Source organism: Chaetodon auriga, chromosome 7 (genome assembly GCF_051107435.1).
Source record: "Chaetodon auriga isolate fChaAug3 chromosome 7, fChaAug3.hap1, whole genome shotgun sequence".
Taxonomy (NCBI): domain Eukaryota; kingdom Metazoa; phylum Chordata; class Actinopteri; order Chaetodontiformes; family Chaetodontidae; genus Chaetodon; species Chaetodon auriga.
The window spans coordinates 17,289,926-17,313,343 of record NC_135080.1 but is presented as its reverse complement, the minus strand read 5'-3'; the positions used below and the strand labels follow the sequence as shown (position 1 = coordinate 17,313,343).

General features: G+C 42.8%; 1 protein-coding gene across 3 annotated transcripts in view; it reads left to right on the top strand.

The window, feature by feature from the left end:
• Nucleotides 1-23,418, top strand: part of kcnab1a (potassium voltage-gated channel subfamily A regulatory beta subunit 1a) — a 91,639-nt gene that overhangs the window by 51,322 nt on the left and 16,899 nt on the right. For all 3 annotated transcript variants that reach the window (XM_076734970.1, XM_076734969.1, XM_076734971.1), the window contains exons 2-3: nt 7,885-7,928; nt 17,622-17,659. In XM_076734970.1, coding sequence (XP_076591085.1) covers nt 7,885-7,928; nt 17,622-17,659 — 82 coding nt within the window. The remainder of the gene's footprint in view (nt 1-7,884; nt 7,929-17,621; nt 17,660-23,418) is intronic.

Sequence of the window (23,418 nt, the reverse complement as noted above, 5' to 3'; positions counted from 1 at the left end):
TCTGAGAGTGAGAAGTGACACCAGAAGGCCACACATTGACATAAACATAGGTACAGTAATATGTATCTATTTACACGGTACTATGTATTTAGATGAAAATATGCTGTACATGTGTGGGCTGTTGAAGCGTTGAGCCAAGAGTAGCATGAAGGGGTTTGAACACGAGCGTCATATTCTCTGTATGTTTCTATTTCTGTCAGGAGGTTGATTGTTTCATGGTGACAGCAGGAGGTGTTGAGCAATCTCTTATTCTTCAGAAACAAGAGACTGAAAGAGACATAAATGTCTCAAATTGTGTGTTAATATATTTCATTTTTACATTCTCCATTCAACCATTCACTGGCTGCACACATGGAGGGTACAAATACCATACGGCAGTGCACATCGGCATGATCCAGGGCTGAATCAAAACGCAGAAGCACACATGTGCACTCAGGCACCGCCACAAATCTCTCCATACTAACAATTACTGCTCTCGTCACAGTAGATTTTGCAGCTGCGACTGGGAAGGTGTCAGAAGACTGATCGGTGTGCTTCCTACTGGTCCCATTGCCAGCGTTATCTTGCCTGACTTGCTGGGTGACAGCTTTTATATTACTCCCATACACTGGCTGCTGCATTGCTCGGCCCGTACGTAGGCTTTGAGGGCTGCCCCCCTCCCTTCTTCACCCCCCTGCACCCCACCCACTCAGTGCTCAGGCTTTGATAGGCATGAAATGGTCCCACTGTTGAGATTGCTCCTTAGTTCATAGTCACAGTTAAGCTCATACGGACATACAGGTACAGACACGTGCAGGCACAACATGCAAGCAGGTGCCAGCATAAGTCCAGCTGAGAATGTGCACCCACCATATACACAAATGTTTCATGTGTTTATGTATGCATGACTGCATCGGCGCATTCACGCAACCACACGCACATACAGATTGCTTTCTTTTCAAAAGAGGCTTTTCAAGAACGATGCTTGTGAATTGAGTATTCATTTGCTTTCCTGAGCTTCTGTAGGCAGTGGACAGAAGGTGAATGCATGTATGACTGTGGTCTGGGGGACATTACAGCTCATGAGATAACATGATGGCTGTGTGTGTGTGTGTGTGTGTGGTGTTGGTTTGTTGTAACATTGCCGAGATGCTACTCAGAAGAACTTTTTCTAAAGGCTGAGTAGTTCTCTCAAACAGCTGTGCTCTGTAGTCTTTATAGAGAGCGTTTCTCAGACAGAAGTTAACTGGATTTTTCGGGGTCTGTGCTGTTAGTCGGCTCAGCTCGTGGTCGGTTTTGTTGTTTTTCATGGGATTTGTTGACAGTAAGAAAAATGCATACATCGCTTTATGTTTTTTTTTTTTTGACAGAAGGAACTCTGAGATATTTTCCTCATGTTGGACTGACCTGATGTCGCTGCTGTTCAATCTCTCTCACTGTTGCCATGGGTAACGACAGGTACATTAGACCTGGAGAGGGAGGAAGGAGCCGATTGGTCTTAAGCTGACTCTAGAGTGTCCATTCTAAGGACGCCATGTTACAATGAAAACATTATCAGCACTGATTTACAGGCACAATCTGAGGATATCAGTTAAAAGACCATTCGAGAGGCAGCGTGAGAGAGAGGAAGAGCGTCTGCTCATCATCGTCGATCACCATCAACCACGATCCATTGCTATGGATCATCTGTCTTCCCTGTTCAAGTGTTAGATCTTGTACAGTAGGTGCTATACTGTATCTAATAATATTTATGCTTATGAGTTGGAGTGATTAATTAATGTTCTCTCTCATTTGGTGGCCTGAAGACAATTTCATCACTCTCATTTTTTCACCCCTAATTGCAATTAAATCTTTATTTTAATTGTTCCATCATTAATCACCACACGCAGACTCGCCGGTTCCCTCTGGAGGGAGAGCTCTTTCTGATCTTTGGCTCCCTGTTGGAGTCTATCAGTGTCTTTTTTCACCCTTTGGTTCTTTTTCCTTCTTTTTATTTATTTATTTCTCTAATTTTCCATCAGTTCAACGTATTTGCATTAAAGCTTTCACAGTTGTAACATTTCAGTTTTCAATTTCCACATCTGAGTTTTAGTGATATGGATGAATAAAGAGTCATAGCTGATATCTCAGCAGGTCTGTTTTGGCTGTTTTTTGTCGTTTTTTTAAAATCAATCATCGCGACCGTCTCCCTCTCTTAATCACTCAGTCAATTAAATATGGAGAGATAATTAGTCCACACAACATGATAATTATCTGCAGATGGCTGTCTTTTCCTCTAAAGGGAAATCATTAACAATGCAGCCTTCTTACCAATAGATTTTATGCAAATATGTTGTTACAACTTGATACGACTAATTATGAATGCGTGTGTCAGATTCTCTCTCCCTAAATTACGGCTGTCCAATCGTAAGTCTGCAGAATGGACTGACTTTCTGCTGTTATTCTCTACATCCCTGTCACATGTGCAGACCTCAAACAGGACTTGACCCATTTATTCCCTCTGGTGATATAAACGCTGCGGAGATGTGTCGAGGAGTCGAAGGAATCTGAGAATGAATATGTTTAGTCAGCATCAGCTTTGAGACGAGAGTTTTTTTTGTTTTGTCGAACTGCTGCATCGATCAAGCACCTTGACAGACCTTCAGAGCTGAATGTGTGACGGATGTGCGCAGTGGAATAGTTGCATTGAGTTTTCATGTTTAAAAGATGATTGCATGCAAGTGGGAGGTAAAAAGATAGTGGAGATTGGAAGATTGTTGCTGTGTGTGAGAGCAGGAGAGGGATGCACACGTGCTGCACTGTCAGTATGTAGTTTTGAATGATTCTCAAAATTGATTCAAAATTCATTCAGGTTTCTGCATTGATTAAGTTTTCCATAAACAACAATGCATGTTTGATCATGACATTGAATTAAACTGAGCCCAAGTGCATTTCACTTGAATATAAAGCATATTGACTTTAAAATCGCCTCGTCTTGCCCACTATGTCCAGAATTACAGATATGAGATATGAAGACGAAGCAAAGGCAGATTAATTTACATCATGAGATCTCGCTGAGTCACAGGGCTGATTGTTATGAAGCGCAGGGGGAATTACACGTATGACAGAGCTGGATTTGAGCAGTGCAGTACGCAGTTTGGTTAGGAGACTTTTATAACTGGAAGATGATGGACAGCGAGTAGGAGAGAAAACAATAGAAACTAAGCCAATGAGGAGAGAGCGGAGGGAGGACATGAGGACAGAGGAACACTGAACGCAGATAGAAAGACAGCGATGGAGAGCGAGAGTTTGACAGCGGTGAGGGAAACGTGAGGCGCACTGCCGTGGTCTCCATCGGGTGTGAAGTGTCACCGTAGACAAGCGCTGTGTGCTGCCAGAATTTGGGTGATTACTGTAACATTATAACCTACTTTATGTGGAGCTCAGGTGGCCTCAGGCATGCACCCCTGCCTGCTCCTCGTCTGCCTCCTCCCTGTGTCATTTACCCTCTCTGACACACACACACACACACACACACACACACACAGAGGTTGTTTTACACTCGGTGGAGAAGTGTGTCAGATGGTCTCCTGCGGCTCATAACTGTTTTCCCGTATCGTAAACAGCAATTCAGTGTTCATTTTCAAATTGGGCACGAAAGTGAAAGCGATGCCTTTGTAAGGCCACAAAATCATTAGACGAAAAGTAAACCCAGAAATCAAACTCCGACCAGCATTGACCGCACTTACAAGGGCGGCCAAGTCGTAATTTAGTCTTTTACTATGTTACCTTTCATCAAATAAAACGTCTTAATCTTTAGAGATTAGCCATTAATGTAAGCTTAAGTCAAAAATCTGAATTAAATAGCTTTTTTCAAACCCTGACAAAGCGCTTCAGTTACAGATAAAGACATGTAAGAACATATCAAACAAAACGAATAAAGAAAACATTATGCAACACTGTAAAAACCAATCTGCTGAAAGGATCACGTACGCATGAATAAAATGCCGTTCTGAAAAAATCTCTGGAGATTTGATAACGATTGAATTTTTAAAGATTGTCTAGATGTGGCATTCACACTCTCGTTGTGTTTTTTTCATCTGCGTATGTGCCGCAACTCTCTCATCCAACTGTCTCACTTATGAAATATGTACAGAATATTAAACTGAATAAGTTTGTTGCCAGCAATAAATATAAATCAACCAGTCACAGTCTTATAAAGTGCCTCAGTCGATCAACAGGCTCGTCAGTAGATGAGAAAATAATTTGGCCTTTTGCGACTTGTTGGCCAATCACACCTAACCGTGTCGTGAAAGCTAATGCTGTTTAAAATGCACACTCCAAGCATGACACTTTATTTTATTTTATTTTTTTTTGTCTTCCTGAATGCTGAGCAGCTCCCTCGCTACTGTAGTGGAGGAGGTAATGGGCCAATCAGTGACAGATCTGTAGTGATGACTGTTGACGTGCAGGAGAGAGGAAGAGAGGGAGAGAGACGGTGTTTGGGCAGATGAAGAGAGAGGATAATATTGCCACAGTACCGGGGGTATTAGAGAAAGTCATTACTGTCCATCATCGGGCAAATGAAGACATGTTTAAGTGGAGATGAATAGCCTCATTGAGGGGAAGGCTTGTTATGGCAGATCTGTTTGGAAAAGCCGCTGCGGGGGGTTCATATTTCAATAAATATTTGATGGGCGAGGACAGCTGCATTAGCGCGTGTGTGTGTGTGTGTGTGTGTGTGTGTGTTTAGTACTGGGGGTTTGGTTATTCATATGTGTGGCTATAAGCGTTTGCATATCTATGGAGAGCCATTAGAAAGGGGTTTTAAATGAGGGAGAAGATCACTTTCTCACTCCACCTCCCAAGTGGGGAAATCTTATTTTCTTTGCATCATTCTCTCCATCTCATCCATTATCCTCTTCGCGGCCGTCCTTTCATCCACCTCGCAGTCTATCCCTGAGAAAGCTGAATGGGGGCATGTGTTGTGTAGGCTCAGCAGCGTCAGGGCCAACCAGGCTGATCGGAGGAAACTTATTTGTTCCTTTATTACTTCAGTCAACATGGGAGAAAAAAGTCAAGCGGAGAGCAAAGGAGGTATATCCAGCTATAATTGCCCAGCAGCTTGTTTCCATTACTCTCTGTCAGTGCGCAATAAGCAGTGAATTCACGTTGAATTTATTACGTGAATCTGCTCTTTTAAGTTTGCTTTCTTAGAAGGAACCTGTGATTGTTTGGCCCACGAATGTCGAGGACATGCGCTGTAGTTCTAAGGCGGTGAAAACTGCCCCTTCAGTCCCTTTGCAGCACGCTGTAATACTCTGTCTGAATGGATTGGTGGTTGGCATGCAGCTTTTTGCTTTGTTGGGTGATCTGTCTGCGCTCTGCTCTGGCTCCAGCCAAGACTTTCTTTTCAGACCTGAATTAGAGGTCACCTAGATCGTCATCATTCATGGTCGTTGCTGGAGGAACAGCGACATCATCATTAACTGCTGGCAGGGCATCCGTTGCCTGACTCAGCACCCCAGTCTCCATGAGCTAGATTCAAAGGATTGCCCTGACTGGAGGAAGGCCTTTAATCCAAACTTTTTCATCTGTCGTCATCTTTTCTGGGCAGGAAAAGCAGCCTTACGTAACTTTTCATTCATGCTTTTTTAACCTGATCATTGCTGTTCAGGGTCACCTGGAGGGCCGAGTTTGGCCCTGGAAATATTTGGTGAAAGACACAGAGTATCAGTCATAAACTGTTACTGTTGAAATCCGTGGAATAAAGCATGTATGCTGAATAATATGTAGACATTAGTCGTGCATCTCTGCCGAGCAAAAGTAACTCCTGTCGCTTGCTGTTCAAAAGCACCTTGTCCAAAATGTTCAGTGTCCTTTGTGGGTATTTTATAGGTTACAGAGGATTTAATGCATCATCTCAAATCGATTTTCTGAGGGTGGCTTGTTTTTTTATGCCCAATTAACTATTCCGATATTGAGGGATACAGAAGTGACAGGTCTGCAATGAACAGCTGAAGTGCTTTTGACAGGTGGGCAAAAATGAAAGATGACTGACAGCTGTGAATAATGTTCTCTTCAATCAGTGCACAGAGCCGAGACTGTACATCTGATGCTTCTAATGAGGCCGTGCGTGTGTTTAAACAAGCTTTTTTTTTTTTTTTCTTTAAAATCAAATTGGCAAAGGCTTTAAGGCTGAATCAATCTGTGCATTTTCATTGTTTTGTGTTGAGTGCTGAACTGTGTCTGCAGTGAGTGACCTGTGGAATCAGGAGATTTTTGGTGACAGGGCAACATGTACCGGAGACACAAATGTGACCTTTAGTTTTCTGCATTTTAAATGTCCTGATAAAGATGTCATTACTCACATTGTGATCTATAATCACCGGCTTTTATTCAAGCTGTGCACAATGTGAAGCGCAGATTTTTCCTTCTTGTGCTCTCCACTTCTTAAAGTACAATAAAAATAGCAAGCTCCAAAATAAAACTGATGACTTGGATTTTAATTTGAGATCAATTCTCAGGTATCCTCTGTAAATAAGCTTCCTGAACAAGTCGAAAAGTGCTGACTTGACATATTCTAAACTCCGCAGGAAAAAGGGGCCACTTTAGCTTTGCACCTGCTCAAAACTGAGTCAGTTTGAAGTGTGTGCGTGTGTGTGTGTGTGTGTGTCCTGCGCCATCAGTTTTGTCATCAGTCCATTCACGCTGTCACAGGAAGCTAACATGACAGGACAGGAACTGTTCCTCAGGCTTGATCGGACATGGCAAGGATCTGTCAATCTACGCACAGCACTGCAGTAGATGGGAAGGACAAACTGTACTGTGTAACTGTAATTTGAGAGGGAAAGCATGCCTTCCCCATCATCGAGAAAGACAACCTTCAGCTCATTGTCGTGGCTTTGCGTCCAGAAACTTTCCTGTTAGGGATCACTGTCACAGTCGTCTTCAGCATCGTTTTGAGGTGTAGCTGTTTTTCACCTCTGTGGTACGATACCTGTCCGGTATCTACAGTTTAGTCAAAATGTGTGTGTGTGTGTTCGATTTTATCTGTCAGTGAGGTTGTGAAGGCAGTTGTAGGTTTATAGAAGAACAGACTAATTACCGCATCTATCAAGTGATGCATGTATATGTACAATAAAAATCTTTAAAAGTCATTTTTAGCAGAGAGTGTGATGTTAATGGAACAGGTAACGAGTCCATTAGCAAGCTAATGAGATACTTTCAATATCTATTGTACACACAAGCGCACACACACACACACACACACTCACAAACACACTTCATCTCCATCCTGCAGTATAGAAGCAGTCATTTTCTTCCTCATTAACATTTTTCACTGCTGCATGCGCTGTTTCCATCAGCGTTTTCCAGTCTGTCCGTTCAGTGTGTTGACGCTTTTCCTTTAGCGTCTCTTCCTCTCGCCCTCTTTCTCGCTCCGTCACTCTGTTCTCGGGTGGTTGTTGTCCTCCCTGCTGACATGGACGTTGGACATTAAAAAGGGCAGATAAGCATTTCATCCCGCTCTGATGCTTCCCTCCACGTGCGCACACACACGCACACACACACACACATGGTGGGAGGCTGACAGTGTCAGAGCATGTGCCTGCAGGTCCGGGAGAGTGAAACTCAATTTCCTGTCGTGGAGAAATCTGAAGCACTGTCAAGCTGTCATGTGATTATCTGACGCAGGGGCGCGTCCAGCCTCTTGTGAAAATGAAAGGCTTGTTATTCACTTCACTGTCAGTCTCCTTGACATCATGTCGCACACACAGTTTTTCATCTACCTCAGATTGAAATGTCCAACAAAATCCTTTTTATAATAGAGTCTTCAATACTGATCTGATTTATTTGCATGAAGACGTGTGTAATTACTGTGTGTACATGTACAAGAAACCTGAGTCCTCTGTCTCTTTTTTGCAGGAACCTTGGAAAGTCAGGACTCAGAGTATCTTGCTTAGGACTGGGTGAGTAGACTGTACTTCACTGCCCATAATGCATTTCTCCACCAGGCCTTGCTTAGGAAACTGCAACACAGACCAGATGGACTGAACAAACTAAATCTAATCTAAAGATGTTTTTTCTACTGTTCTCTGTAGAGTATGTGCATTGATGGACAAGCTTTGCATTAAATCATTCTGACATTTAGTGAAGTCACTTGGTAAGACTGAGCACACGTAAACCAAACCACATTAAATCCAGAACTGGGAAGAACTGGGCTGGGAATTTTCTTATTAAAACAACAAATCTTCTGTGCTTATATTATTCCCCTACATCCTGCTTCAGATGGTTACACACACATACACACACGCACACACGCACAGTTAAGAAACACCAGCTTAAAATGAAATAGTTGTAAACGAGTCACTGTAGTCTAATCAAGCGGTGTTCATTCAGCAGAGGTGTTTACAGTATAGCACAGTGTGTGCATGTGTGTCTGGGGATATTTCCATCAAAAGTACAGTTAATCTGCTGGGTCTTAACGTCCTCAGATGGACGGAGGAGGCGTGGACTTTTGTGTTGGTTGTTGCAGCAACGACATTTGGAAATAACAACAAAGATTATGAAGCAGATTCACCAGGTAAAGGTCAGCGTTAGGCAGCGTTAGGTTAAGTCAGTGTGGGCTGCTGCTAAAAATTCACTTTTCACAAAAGAGTCAAAGCCACCCAAACTCAGCTTCAGTATTTAGAGCATGGGAGTGGGAAGAAGACAGCACACACGCACAGAGCATACCTATTTCTGTCACCATGGAGAGCTCTCAAACAACAACAGAGGAGTGTGTGTGTGTGTGTGTGTGTGTGTGTGTGTGTGTGTGTGTGTGTGTCTGTTCACTTTTTCCTGCTCTCTTGTTCTTGTCCACAGAAAATATTAACTCAATGTTCCCATTCTCCATCACAAGGAGAAGTCCAGGGCGGGACACAGAAACAGAGCGGGACGGGGGGACGTACACGTGTCCTGCAGACAGACATTACAGTGACACCTGTCCCATACCCGTGTAGATACACTGTGTCTGAGTTTGCTAGATTCTACAGGCCAAGTTTCACCGTTGTATAGGAAACATAAGCAATACTGAAACTAGTATAGTACTATAGTAAAGCATATTATATTATATAGTAGTAGTCGTAGTAGTAAATATTAGTTTTAAATTGTAATATATTTGAGGCTCTGGCTTTAGTCCTAGTTGTGCAGAAGTGCCAGGATTTTAGTTTCCAGCTTGACTGTCGACCAAAATACTTCAACACGATATGGGATATGTGTTAATTTATACATGGTATCAGAGTCCAGTTTTTGAAGTTTTAGAGAAAATATAAATCATCACCAACTCCGTTTCGAGGAAACTGAAATATTTATTAGTTTTTCTGATCCAATTTCTTGTGGAAAACCCACTGGAACTGCACAGTTGTAGTAGCTGCGCTGAAATGTCATTTATAAATAAGTCATATGTCTCCTCAAGAGTTCGGTCCACATCTCGAGAATCCTGCTTAGTTGTTGGAGAAGGAAACTAGAATTTGTTCAAGAACAAAACAATCCCCAACATCATCAGAATCAAGGCACAAAAACTTGAGTCATCCGATAAATGTTGAAGAGATTCTGTGTTTGGCTCAGACAAGGGAACTTAAAAGCAAAACAGATTTCTAAGTTAACACTTTAACACACATTTCCACAGAAATGTTTTCACTTTGCATAATCTCGAGTTCAACAAAAATCTTCAAAATCAACAAAAGAACAACGTGTCAAGAGGAACTGTTTTTTAAACACGGGTAAACCTGCTAAAAACAGGCGATGGACTCATTCCCATTGCCAGCAGATGAGTTCGCCTTTCTGTTATTTTCTCTTGACTTTTTTAGTGGGTTTTTTTTTATGAGATGTGAATGGAGCATAACAAGTTGACAATTCTGTCTGACATCAGGCATAGTTCATGAGTGAACATCCAATCTCAACAGGCGTCATCATTGCACAAAAATTAGCATGTCCATCCAGGTGTCGTGTGTCCAGCGCTGAAGCCGATAAATACCCTTGACGACTGCAGCCGTTTGGCCTAAGAATGAATGCCGTTTGTGCCCTTTCTGAAGAGAAAAGTCAGATGTTCGTGGGTGTTGGTGGGCTTTTTGTCCCATGTGAAGGAGGCTTTAGTAATACTTCAGTACCAGACCTGCAGGATCCCCCGGATTAGATTAGAACACCACCCTCGCCCTGCTCAGAGGAGGCCCTCGAGGGCTCAGATCAGCCACCTTCCTGTAAATCAGATGCAAATTTCAGGTCCTCATGCAACATGAGCTGTAGGCAGCTCAGAGAGGCTGACTTCAAACAGGACGTTTTGTACAGTGTCCACGAATAGGCGCTGCTTCAGTCACAGATTTATGCACAGGGTCCGCAGCGGGAGAAGAGACGGTGGGTTTTAGTTTTGGCTTCAACCTGTTTTAAGCAGCCTCCTCTGCATCTCCACATAACTGTTACAAATGTCCAAGCCAAAACTCCTGCTTATGTTTACGGAGGAGCTCTTGCTGATTTTGACTTGGCCGAGCCTAATTTAGTCGTCTCAGTTGTAGCTTTCGGCAGCTCCTGCTCAATCACCACTCTTGGCACGAGACACCTGCTGTTTTATAGCTTTGTGGTACATGCATCATTTGTGTTGGCCATTAAGATCACTGAATAGCTCGGCAGGAGACAGACCTGACCCAATTGGCATTTTAAACTCCCCCTCCACTCAAACATGTGTTTTGTTTATCCCTGCTTCAGTTGGTTGTCTGACCTTCACTGTGCGGAATGATTTATGTGAGTTATGTGAGTTTTTTTCTTTTCACTTTCACTTGCTGAAGGGGGGCGAGAGACTTTTTGAAAAGCAAAAAAATATGTGTGTATTCATAGATTATGTGTTTTTCAATGAGGTGGAAGGTAGAAGGTATTCAAAGCAGAGTTTTTTCTGCCCTGAAGGCATCTTTAATGATAAAATGTGCTGATTTAAAAAACTTCTATAGTCTGCTGTTGTTGAGAGTTTAAAGTGGCTGCAAAGGTCAAATCAGATGATTTGCTTCAAACTACATTTAACATTAGACAATCTTGCATTTAACATCCTCACTTTCATTCATGCACCGCTTCATGATGCACAGCAGCAGTGAGCGCAAAATTGTTCTTTCCCCCTTTTTATTGTTTTAATTGCGTTTTAGCTTCACATTGCTTTATCATGCGCTTTATATGAGTTCAGCTGATGATCCTCTGTGCCAAAAACCTAAGCTGGCTAAATACATTTGTGCAGCACCACACAGCTGAACCAGGAGGATGTTCCCTATTGTTATTGGTAGATTAGCCCCAAAGAGGCATTTTGGTGCCATGTAGAACTTTGGTTTTTCAGGGTGTAATGTCTGGCTCTCAGGCTGGGCTTTGAGCGCTGCTGCCCCAGGTGGTTCATGGTAGACTGAGAGGTCTGACTCAAACTGGCTGAGCTGCATGGTGCAGAAAAGGTCAGCATAATGCCAGCTGCCTGCCACATGCTGTGCCCAGGGCGGACTTGATGCTGGCAGGGGAGAAGAGGAAGAGAGAGAGAGAGGGAGAAAAGCAGGATGCTAAATGGTGTTTCACTGTTTAACTTGAAGGGACAGTGCCAAGAGAGATGAGGACGTTGTGGTTGTGTGTGTTCGTCCTGCTAATATCTGCACACTCATATATCTGACTGACAGCGTAGTCGACAGAAAAATTAATAAAACACACATTCAATCATGTTAAATCGTGATTCAGTCATTTGTCTCCATTTGTGGCTGTTTGTGTGAACCACAGCCAGGAGAGGACGTCGCAGGAGTCTCACTTTTTAAAGAGCCAATCTGCAAGCGCGCGCTGATGCCCCGAGAGAAACGCCGCCTCACTACTGCCAGCTTCATTTACATGATGGTTTAATCGGTCGAAGACCTCTTTTTCACAGAGATTCAACATTTTTGGCTGTTCAGCGTTCTCACAGCCTGGCTCTGCACTTGAGATGCTGTTTAAAGCTGCAGTTTGATTTTTACATCAAAACATCAGATTCACACTGATGCTGTAGTTTGAGCAGTTGTTGAAGCAGTTGTGAAAAACAGAAATAGTCAGACTGAGTGGTATCATCTTTCCTTTCTGACTTACAGGTGCACTGGAGCCCCAAGGCTGCTTTGAACAGTTTAAACTGGCCAACTTGGCTGGAAACCAGGATGAGTTTTAAATGAAATATATGAAGGTTTTGTAACAATAAAGAGCAGATTGACCTTAACATGGAGGGGCTGGCTAACACCCGCTGAGCGCTACGAGCACAGTGATTAACGATGGCTCCAGTATTCAGAATGCAGACCAATGTGGCTGCAGTGAACAAGAGCAAGGCAGCGATGGTGAAAGTGACATTTAGTTATATCTGCGTATGCACGCCACATCCAGTATTCTGGGCTAAACACTGTTCATTTCTGATTTCTATTACTATTTCTTTGACCAGTTTCCAGTTATTTTTCGAAGAGTTACAGTGCTGTAAAGTTCAGAAGTGAATCATTACCATTTGAATGCATTTAATGGGCTGCACAATGGGAAGAAATATTACTTTGCCGCACATTGCTATTTAACGGCGGTATAAGTCAGTCATCAGCTGACATACCATTTATGAGGCTTGATTTGAAGACATTTTCTCCGCAGAATCATTGCTTTCTCCTGCTATTACGTTTTTACTGTTCATTTCAAATTTAAATTGAGTTCGGGTGCAAGATCTTTGTGTCTTTTCAGTCTGCTGTAATGTTCAGCATGCTGGATCATTTCGCTTAATTCGTTCTTCACCTTTTCACTATTTTTAACTCACATATTTACAACTCTTATACACACCCATTAAACATGTGTGATTAATGGCAGTATTAATTCAAGTTTCTGGGGAACATTTTCTTACCAATGCTGACTTTCTGTTGGGTTCATTTGCTGTATGCTAATGTGGAGAATGTGAACAGACAGATGAATTAGTATTCCACGTACGCTGTCATGATCCCAGGGACAGAGTGCAGGACGGAGGGAGGCTTAATGAGACGTGAACAGGAAATATAGAGGGAAGATCCAACTTCTTGCCCGTCTTTATCCTCCCAGTCTCCATCTCCTACACTCTTTCTGTCTTTCTCTCCATGAACTCTTTCTTCCTCTCTATGTTGTTCTCTTCCCTCTGTCTTTATCTAAACTCCTGCTTACTGTAATACAGGGAGACATTTCCTACCTCCATACCGTCCTTTCACCCATAATCTCACTGTTCTGTGTGGCTTTCAGAAATCAGAAATCAGAATCAGAAATCAGAAATCTTTCTCTGGCCTTGTGGGTATTGTTCACCCCTTCTTGCACACGCATGCGCGCGCACACACACACACACACACACACACAAACACACACAGTCTTGATGTGTTCCCTAGCCCCTTGCCCTTGCCTTAGCCATCACACTACTACCTCCAGCTAACCCCTACCTTAACCTAAACCTTTTCTAGTCTGAGCCCTCTTCTTCCTGCCAGCAGTAGCTGGTCCGTTCACTCTGAAATTGACTGTATTCTTGTTTAAATTCAATCTCCTGTTTATTAGCATGGCAGCCAAACTCTGATAATCTATTCAGCATTGGTTATTTGTAACAATAAAAAAAGCTAATTTCACTTTCCAGCAGAACACAATTTAATATCAGTTCAATTTCCATGCATCTGAAAATGCCATACGCTGTGTAAAAACCTTCTCTTTCTCCAGAGTAAAAACCTCTCACCCGTTAATCGGAACTGAATAGATTCATAGAAAACCTGAGCATCCCAGGAGTGGAGCATGGAGGGTGGATTAATTGATAAGTGAAGTGATTAGTGAGGTCACCACAGGCAGCACAGACAGTCTGCTGCTGCTGCTGCTGCAGATAATTCACTGTCTGAAAACAGATGATAGACTGACTGCAGGGGGGTCTGCAGTGGCTTCACCGTGCTGTCACACTGTTTCCAACAGTGTTTGTATGCATTCGCATGTGCAAACCCCTTTTAATTGGTGTTGCTGTAATCTCTGCTAATTGTTAAAGTGCATTTAATTTGTCATGCAGCTGTGGTGGTTGATCATTTTAGAGTAGAGTTGTACAGCATGGGGCCACAACAGCATGATCTACTGTAAACTAAATGCAAAAGCCTTATAAAAACAACTAAAACTTATTATTTTTAGTTTCTGTTGATGCAGTTTCTGGAAGTTGAACTTTGAGATCACTTGTGAGGCTGTTTTCAGTAGATATTTTGTCAGCCTTGCAGAAAAAAAAACAACATAACAACCATGTTATTTCTGTGCCATGTTGCATTGTAAGCGTGTATATTGTCCTGTCCAGCCTCTGTATGCAGCAGCTGAAAGAGCAGACAAGGCAGAAACAGATATAGATGTAACCGCGCAGACGAAGGCGATTCAAGTAGAATTGAGAAAAATCAATAGGACTTGAGGAGGCAGAACAGGAGACAAGGGCACGCAACACAACTGAAAATAGGTGCAAAGGATGATGATGATGATGATGATGATGATGATGATGTGTGTGTGTGTGTGTGTGAGAGAGAGAGAGAAGAAGAGTTTTTATTTCTTCACGAAGTGTGTATAAGGTGCAACACAAGATCTTCAAACTTTAACTCAAACGCTGTCAAAACTGGTTTGTTCTGATCCATCAGGTGACACTTCTGCATAACTAAAACATTTCTTGGTTCCCAAACCCAAACATTTTTATATATAATTAATTGATTATTACATCTGATTCATTAATAATTGCTTCTTAGCCCCTTGAATAGTTTTAAAAATATGTCTGTTAGAAGATGGTGTAGATAGTTTTCCATATATTACCGTCAAACTGTCATTTGCCTTCTTGCGTGTCTCACCAGGATAAATCTGTGCTTCTCAAGCGTAACCAGTTTGGAGATGTACCTGCCCTTTTATTCTGAGCTGGAAATTAATGCAACAAAAATTTATGACTCAGCCTTTCTGTCTGTTGGCAGACAAGCTGAAAAATGCTGAAAAAGAGAGTTGGGAGGTCAGTTAGACTGAGACACCAGAGAGAAATGCTTCATCTCAATGCGTGCCATCTATCACACTGCCAGGCACAGGACTGGACTCAAGAGTGGAGAATCAGGTTGAAAGGACTCGCACAATGCTGGAAAAAGTAAATGACACCTCGTGCCAAATCTACGACTCTTTGTATTCTTTTCTCACTCCTTCTCCTCGTTTTCTTTCCCTTTTTTTTTTTATGTCTTTTGTCCTATTCTGCTGCCTTGCACAGTTGGGCTTATGTCAGCTTTGTCTCGTCTCTTTAGAGCTCTCGATCCAAGCGCTCAAAGGCAGAAATATCACCATAAATGAGAAAATATGAAAGTAGACAAAGAGCGTAGCTTAGAAGAGAAGATTGAGGACAGTGAAGTCAGTTGAACTGTATATTTTTGTACCATTTATAGAAATGTTACACCGTTTACTTGTTGACTAACACACTGTTCAGCTTTAGGAAAAAGCATTGCACGTTTATCACATTTCCTCTTGTTGTATAGCAACATCAAGCTCCACTTCCAGCACTTTCCAGCAGCAGCTGGCAGTAAAGAGAAATATAAATAGCACTTTATGGCTCGCAGGGCCATAATTTCCATCAAACAGGAAACTCATTTGAACCTATAAGAGCAGTGGCCTTGACATTAGAGAGCGTGTTCGTCTCATGCTGAGCCTCCAGCTCAGAGCTGCCACTGGACATCGTTAGCTGTGATTACAATCCCACCACGCTGGAGACAGTTTAAAGCGCTGATTGAACACACACACAGACACGGATACATACACACTCATGCTTTTGCATACAGATGTGAATAAGAAATAACACACAAACGTTGTGTTTGTACTGTATAATAGGGGCGACTTGTACTGTAGGTGGAGATGAGAGATGAGAAGCAACTTTTCCCAACAGTCCGTACAATTATTTCACCCAACCCCCCCAAAATTCAAATTCTGCTGATGAGGCATGTTGAGGACTGCTTCTTATGAAGTTAATATCATTATGCGTCTTTTCCTCAGGCTGTCATCTGCGAGTTAAACCTCAGAGGAGCTGATGGTATTGCAATGTGTGGAGTAGGGTTGGGTAATATGGTGGTATATACTGTGCAACGGTAGAGATGTGTCCACCGCTGGATGTTTGACGATACCGTTTCCACCAAACCATAGTTACACATTTGTTCACACTGTCTGCACTGCTGCACAGCAAGTGAGGTGACGTGTTGATGGAGCTGCTTCATACCCTCTTCAGCGTGCCTGTGGACAATCTGCTACAGATGTGAAAGGACAACTCTGGTAAATGTCCGCAACTGATTCTGTGGACGTTGTCCAGAGTTGATATGAGAAAACAACGCGTGTTCGTGCTGTATATTCAGGACAGGCAACAAGATGAAGTAATCCAGATGACTCGCAAGGTGACGTGATCAGGGCAGCAGGACTGCTGAACCACCACGTTGCATCTCTGTTCTCATTTTGGACGTCACAGCTTCCATTTTGAAAGTGCATAATGTGTAAAGCAATTCACAGCTCGCTCAGAATGATTCAATTTGACTGATGACAACACAAGTTCAGCTGACCTGATGACATAATTAATCATAATGCTGACCTACAAAAGGCAAAAATGACTCAAGCCTTTTACTTTTGCGCACTGCTGAGAAGTTGCTAAAATAGCTGAAATGCTGAAGCACTGGTGTCATGGTTGAAGTGGCCGTCAGAATATGAATATTCAGAGAAATTGAATCAGCATCTCAAGTGTAAGCACTGAGCGAAAGTGAAGTATCAGTTGCTCAGCGTGTCGGCTGATATATTATTATTCCATGTTTTCTTTTAAATCTTAATATTGGTATCGGCCTTTGATTCCACTATCTGTCAGGCTGTCATATGCTGTTTAGTTGAACGCCGCATAAATAACATGAACAATTCATAAAAATCACTTTACCTCAGCTGGCAGTAAAAATGCGGTGCTATGTTCTCCCCTGGCAAATTTTAAACGCACAGCAACACAGACTACCTCATATCTTGTCAGGCAGCCCAGATTTTCTTTCAACTCCCAGAACACACACACACACATAAGCACTAGACATTTTTGTGATATAAAAAAGTGTTCCTCCCTCTCTCTCTCCCTCTCTCTCTCTCTCTCTGTCTGTCTGGGAGAGCGGGACAGTTTTAGATAGCTAAAACTAGCTTCACATAATCTGAATGGGAGGCGTTTCCTGCCGCAACAAAGCTACATGCATAATTCAGTGAGGGGATGCGCCGAGGATGTAGTGTCTCCTCCGGTTGGGAAGGCTTAGCCTTTTTGTCTGGCTTATCAGCAGTGTTTGCAGGCCAATCAGGAGCGTGCAGTCAGACATGCACACTTATTACACACACACACACAGAACATATCACCAAAGGACAGGGGACACAAGGTCGTCCAAATGTGCGCCAGCGAAGACGGAAAGTGCTAACAAGCTCTCACACGAGGTGATTCTTCTGTGCTGAGCTGCTCGTTTTCTCTTGGGAACTTGACAGCGTTCCTCACAGCTCGGGTATTAGCAGTGTTTACTCCAGGATGTCACAACACACACACACACACACACACACACACACACACACACACACACACAGAAAGTGCTGCAATGTTTTCTAATGTTGAAATGTCTCTCTCTGCCCTCCAGGTACATGGGTGACCTTTGGGGGACAGATAACAGACGAGGTATGAAACACTTTCCTCAATCTTCATTTGATCTAAATGGCCTGTACTTACTGATTGATGGGTTTCATCGTGCTGTATTTTAATGTGTTGTATGGAAGCATGTGCTGACTCAGCGTCTTGTGCTGAACCTATCCATCCTGCCTTAAACATACAATAATATCCCTAACATGTAAAACACACAGGGTGACATACAACAAACTGCTTTTACGTGCGTAACTACAGTGATTATGTGTCAGGTTCTGAGTGCTTGATGACCTACATTCATTACTGTGCCTGAACGCATCCTGCGTAGACACACAGACAGGGAGCGAAGCCGCTGCTCCGCTAACGTGCTGCTCACACTACGCCTCCTGTTCAGACATCGTGATAATCTGAAAGAATACAGCACACTTCTCATGACATGCTTGGGGAACAGTCGCTATCTTTGGCTTCAGTGATGAAAGATTTTCTGTTACTGCTGCCTCCTCTTATGGGCCGGCTTTTCGAAAGCATCAAAACAACGCCACATGGAGAGGAATAACAAAGTCATTAAAAATAGAGCTTTTTTGTGTTTAGGACGGGGAGACTGCATGTGGGAGTTATCCCTGTTACAGTTTGTACAGCCCGATCAGCGACACATGAACCCCAGCAGTCAGTGTGACTGTGGGACATCTCTCTAACTGAGTACTGTCACAGTTAACCTTGATCAGACTGAAGCTCTGAGGCCCAATTAGACCACAGCTTCGCTTTTTATTGCTTCCTCACGTTATAATGAAAGAGGGTGGAGTTTCTTTCTTTTTTTTTTTTTTTTTAATCATTTTTTGACTCGTTTAACCTTCACAGTGACTTGAAGTTTGATGATTGACATTATTTGGACTGACAAGTTTTATGCTATATAGGACAGAAAAAGGGCATATCGAGGGTGGACACATTATGTGTTCGTGTGCGTACTTAAATCCCCTTTACACTCATGTTGTTGAACTCTAACATGCTCTGATGTTGCTGCTGGGGTCTCGGCTTCGGTCATCACACACACAGATACACACATATGCACACACTTAGAGTGACACTTAGGGAGAAGGGAACAGAGCTCACCCCAGGGGACACAGGGACAGTAAGCTTATGTAACAGTATTATTTTTCTTACCTCAAGGCTTAGTGCCATCCACACACATGGTACGCTCAAAGCTTAGCGCCCCGCTTCTCTCCATTATTCTGAATGCGCCCAGTTCAATGTCACTGGTATCGTTCAGACACTTCAGTCCACCAGGCTTTGGCTTCAACAGCTGAGATTCATGGTGGTTGGCTCACGTCAAATATATTTCAAGTATTGCGTTGTTGACTGAAGATTACGTTTAAGCTTTCGGTGGAGACACACGACTCGGGATTATTGCCATTGTAAATAACCAAATAAAAGAAGCCAGTGCTGCAGACAGAGGGTCTCAGTAGACAGGCAAACCATCACAATGCAATGCTGCTGGGTTAAAAAGTCCTCTGCTGTCCTGATTGCCCCCTGTTCAATGTCATTGTAATCAAAAGCACTCTAAATAGACTACTAAATGTCCTCTGCAGAGTTCAACGTCCCTGTCCTCATTAAGAAATGCACAACACCTCTGGCACACAAACACAGTTACTCCTTAAAGTCTGTGTGAGGGCTGCACTAATACACATTTAGTTGTGCACATGCAAACACTGACCACGTAAGTCTCGTGTTTTATGTATAATAATAATAATAAGGCATGTTATATTAACAGTGCACAATTGCAACCAGTGGATTTGTTAATAACAGTCCAAATTGGACCACTGGTATTCTACAAAATCACTGAAAAGCATCTGGACTCAAGGAAACAACTTATTAATAGAGTAATTGCACATTTTGCACACAGAAATGTCAAATTGGCAAGTTTGATGCTGAGTAGTTACAGGCAGTAACCTTGCGATCAGCGGCTGGTTGTGGTGGCTTTTTGGAGCCTTGACGTCGAGGAGACTCCAGGAAGTTACTAACTTGTTTTTACATTCCTTATTGTGCACAGATTAAACACACCGCATACAATGTGTTAATCAGTGAACCTTAGTGATGCTGGTCAGTGGAGTTGCAACCATCGGCAGAGCCTGGCTAACTGTTTCCCCCCTACTTGCAGCGTTTATGCTAAGATAAGCTAATCACCTGCAGGTTCTCGCTTCAGTGAGTGAGAGTGGCATAGTATGTATCTACTCATCTAACACTTAGAAAGGAAGTGAATAAAGCTTATTTCTATGTATTTTGCACAATGCAGAACTGTTCCTGTAACATGTACAACAGCAGACTTGATGTCTTATCTTAATAATAAACTTTCCGGTCTGCAGGTTTAAATGCTTGTAATCTGTGCTTTTTATGAAGCCATTAGTAACAGCTTATAAACCGCTAATAAAGTATGTCTGATCAAAGTGCTTGCAGGTTGGTTTCACTGCAGTCTTGTCTGGGCTGCATCACATTCCCAGACAGACAGCTCACAAGAGTGGTGGTGGGATGCATCTTAACATTGCTTACTCATTCAAAAAGGCCAGAAGTGGACCCAGAAATCATAAAGTGAATTTGAAGAAAGTGTCTCTTGTCGATGGTAACTTTGATGTAGGGAGTGTGGATGGGCGGGTGCAGCACAGTCAGAAAATCATCTCAAGGTTGTGTGGGTAGTATGTGGGAGGCGACCACGACCTTGATACTGGGGTTGTTAGAGAAGCTGTTTTTTCTCTTTATGTCTGTTCTATGTATGGAAATCAAATTCTCCTGCACCCTTTGTGCCCCAGAAAAAACAACAAAAAAATCAAAGTCAGAAGCCTGAAGCGCAGCCACCCATGTATTTCTGCAGCTTTACAGTGACTCAGTGTTTTTCTGAAGATGAGCGGAGAAGTACATGTATATATGTTTGAGTGTTACAGATCGTTTCTGCAGTTTGCGCTCTCTGTACGACAATCAGCGCTCCATGGGAGGCCATTCGTCACATTCAGTTCGTCCAAAACGGCCAGGAGTCAGAGATAGTCAGAAATCTGTGCAAGCGGCGACGTTTCGTCATCAAAAACGAACGTGTTGACCTTGTGAATGTCACTGTAAGCTCTCTGTGACTGTGAGTGGCCTTTTAGTATCTGATGCGACTCGTTGTGAATGAGCAGTCATCAGAGGCCAAACAGTCACCCTTTAAAAACTGACTCGATCACCCTCATCTCAGCTCCCTGTCTGTGAGTATCCACTCCTCTACCTCTACATCTCTTTCTCTCCTCAGCGTACTTCTCACCTCACTCCTCCTTACCTGCAAAACTCTTATTACCTGCTGTGTCTGTTCTTTCATTTAACACGTCCATCCAGCACTTTCTCCATACACATCCAATTTTGTGTTTGTTCTCCATCTATTTCTTACCTCTCTCAGCCCACCCTTCCTTCACTTTATTGAAAATCACCCTCCAGTGCCCCCAACAGTTGTGACAGAGAGTGTTTCCTCTATCTACTCAGCAGAGACCAGTTAGAGAAAGAACATGCTGTTCATTTTCCCCGGCGTCCCTCTTCTCCAAATCTCTCTCGCCTTAACTGACCCCTGCTTTCTTTAACCTCCATTATCCAACTCTGTCTTTCCATTCTGCTCTGTTTGCTTTAATGGCAGTCCGGGGCTCAGAGACCGAATGAGCCATTTTGAAATATGGCCTCTTTCACTGTCCATTCAACCCTCTCTGAAAGCCGTGGATTTGCATCGGATAATTATGCAGTTCTTAAACATGAATGAATTCTGAGATGTGCTGCAGAAAGTACTGATTATACTAAGCCGGAATATATTAAAATATCATTAGTTTACTTTCGCAGGCAACAGACCAGTGTACTGTTTGTTGTGATAAAGGATGCACAGATTTTATAGGGTACAGATCCACATGTCTTTATAAAATTCAGCGTTTCCACCATCAGTTACATTCATTCAGTCACGGTGGGCTGTCCTGCCGCATGGTTAAGGTGAGGGAAAGATCACCATCTGACTGGAAAGAGACAGGATGTGCGCCATCTTTAGCTGCTAAATGTAAAGATCGGTTGCCTGAAATCACTTTACCAACCATCGACGCCTCCACACCAATAGATGACATCACAATACCTGAGTACAAACCTGGTTCACTGGCTCCCTGAGAGGATCGAAATTGATTTTAAGATAGTGTTCAGGTTTGGCTCCGTGTACACAATAGGCTTGGAACCCACCTGGGAACAGTCCTCTGGCTGCAGTGACTCTTTTAACGCCCATTCTTATTGACTTGTCATCCTTTTATTCCTTTGCTTTCCATTATCATTTATTTCCTTTACAGCATCATTTTTCTCTGCCTTTGTTTCAGCACAAATTCTCGTTTGTCTTGCTGTATCCCTTTAAGAGTCGTGCTTTCATTGTGTCTTTCCTTAAACACACTAATTAAATAAAGTTTATTGTTATTGTATCATTATCACGCGTGGACTGGCGCCCAGTTTGTGCTGGTTGCAGAGAGAGGGTTGAGGAAGGTTCAGACAGATTCTCAGAGGAGAGATTATCTAATTCTTCTGGAAACAACACCTCCGCTGTCTGCCACCACTGAAACAACACACACACACACACACACACACACACACACTGCACATACTGCGCATGCCCTTGTGGGCATATGCACAAAGGCAGACAAACAGATTTTCATGCTCACATGTAAACACACACACACGAGCGCCATGTGCACAAACACACACTTTTTGTCCCCACATATTCACAAAGTCATGCACACACACTTAACTCTATAGGGGAATGATGGCAAATTCACTTAAAGTCCCCACGTAATAAAACTCACCATGGGGAAATTTGATCTCGGTCTGATGATTTATTGTCACCATATCCGCAAAAATATGAAGTAATGTCTGCACATATGCACACACACACACACACTCACACTTATATAAAGCATGAACACTTAATAACTAAAGAGGAATGACTTGACACTACTGTACATCATGGAGTCAGGTGATGTTCCACAGATAATGACGCTGTGATCCCACTCCCATCAACAGAGTTCGAGAACAACCACTGGAGCTCCGTATGAGCAGGTGCACCACTGCAGCATACTCACAGGACATACAGTACAGCACTATAGCATAGACAGTATCTAACACAGCCTTTGCAATAGGACACTGCTGTTGAGCCTCTGTGCTTGGCTCACCCTCTGCAGTACTGTTTAGCAGAACTAGTTTGTATAACATGTTGTCTGACTGTCTGAAATCAAAGTGTTATAGCTTTTCTGACAGGCCACAATAAAGGATGCATTGGAAAGCCGGCCATCATAGAGAAGGCGGGGGCACGATGTTGTTATATATATTTTGTCAATAATGTTGCGCATTTTTGGACAGTCTTTCCTGGAAGTCATTTGTAGTGTTACACTCAGTTGTTCACAGGAAAAGGGGCTGAAATAGTTGTGTAACTGATGAAAAATGGGAGCTGGAGACAGACGTTTAAACCCCGGATCCTTGCTGACCTCTGCACAGCCGACCAGTCACAGTGAGAAGTGGGTGTATGTCATATTGTTTTGGAAAGTTATACAACATCTTCAGCTGGTATTAAACTTGGATCTGTATCTGGATGGCATCCAGAGAACAGCGTTCTTGTTGTCCTCAGTGAGACTGGAGCTCTGTCCTCCAGCGCAAAAAGTGTGTGTGAGGTGGCTGCAAATCAGCCCCAGACTGCCTTAAAATATCAGAGCTGGAGGAAACTTTGAAGTCTGTGAAACGCTGTCTGTGACAGATTCTTAATTATTTTT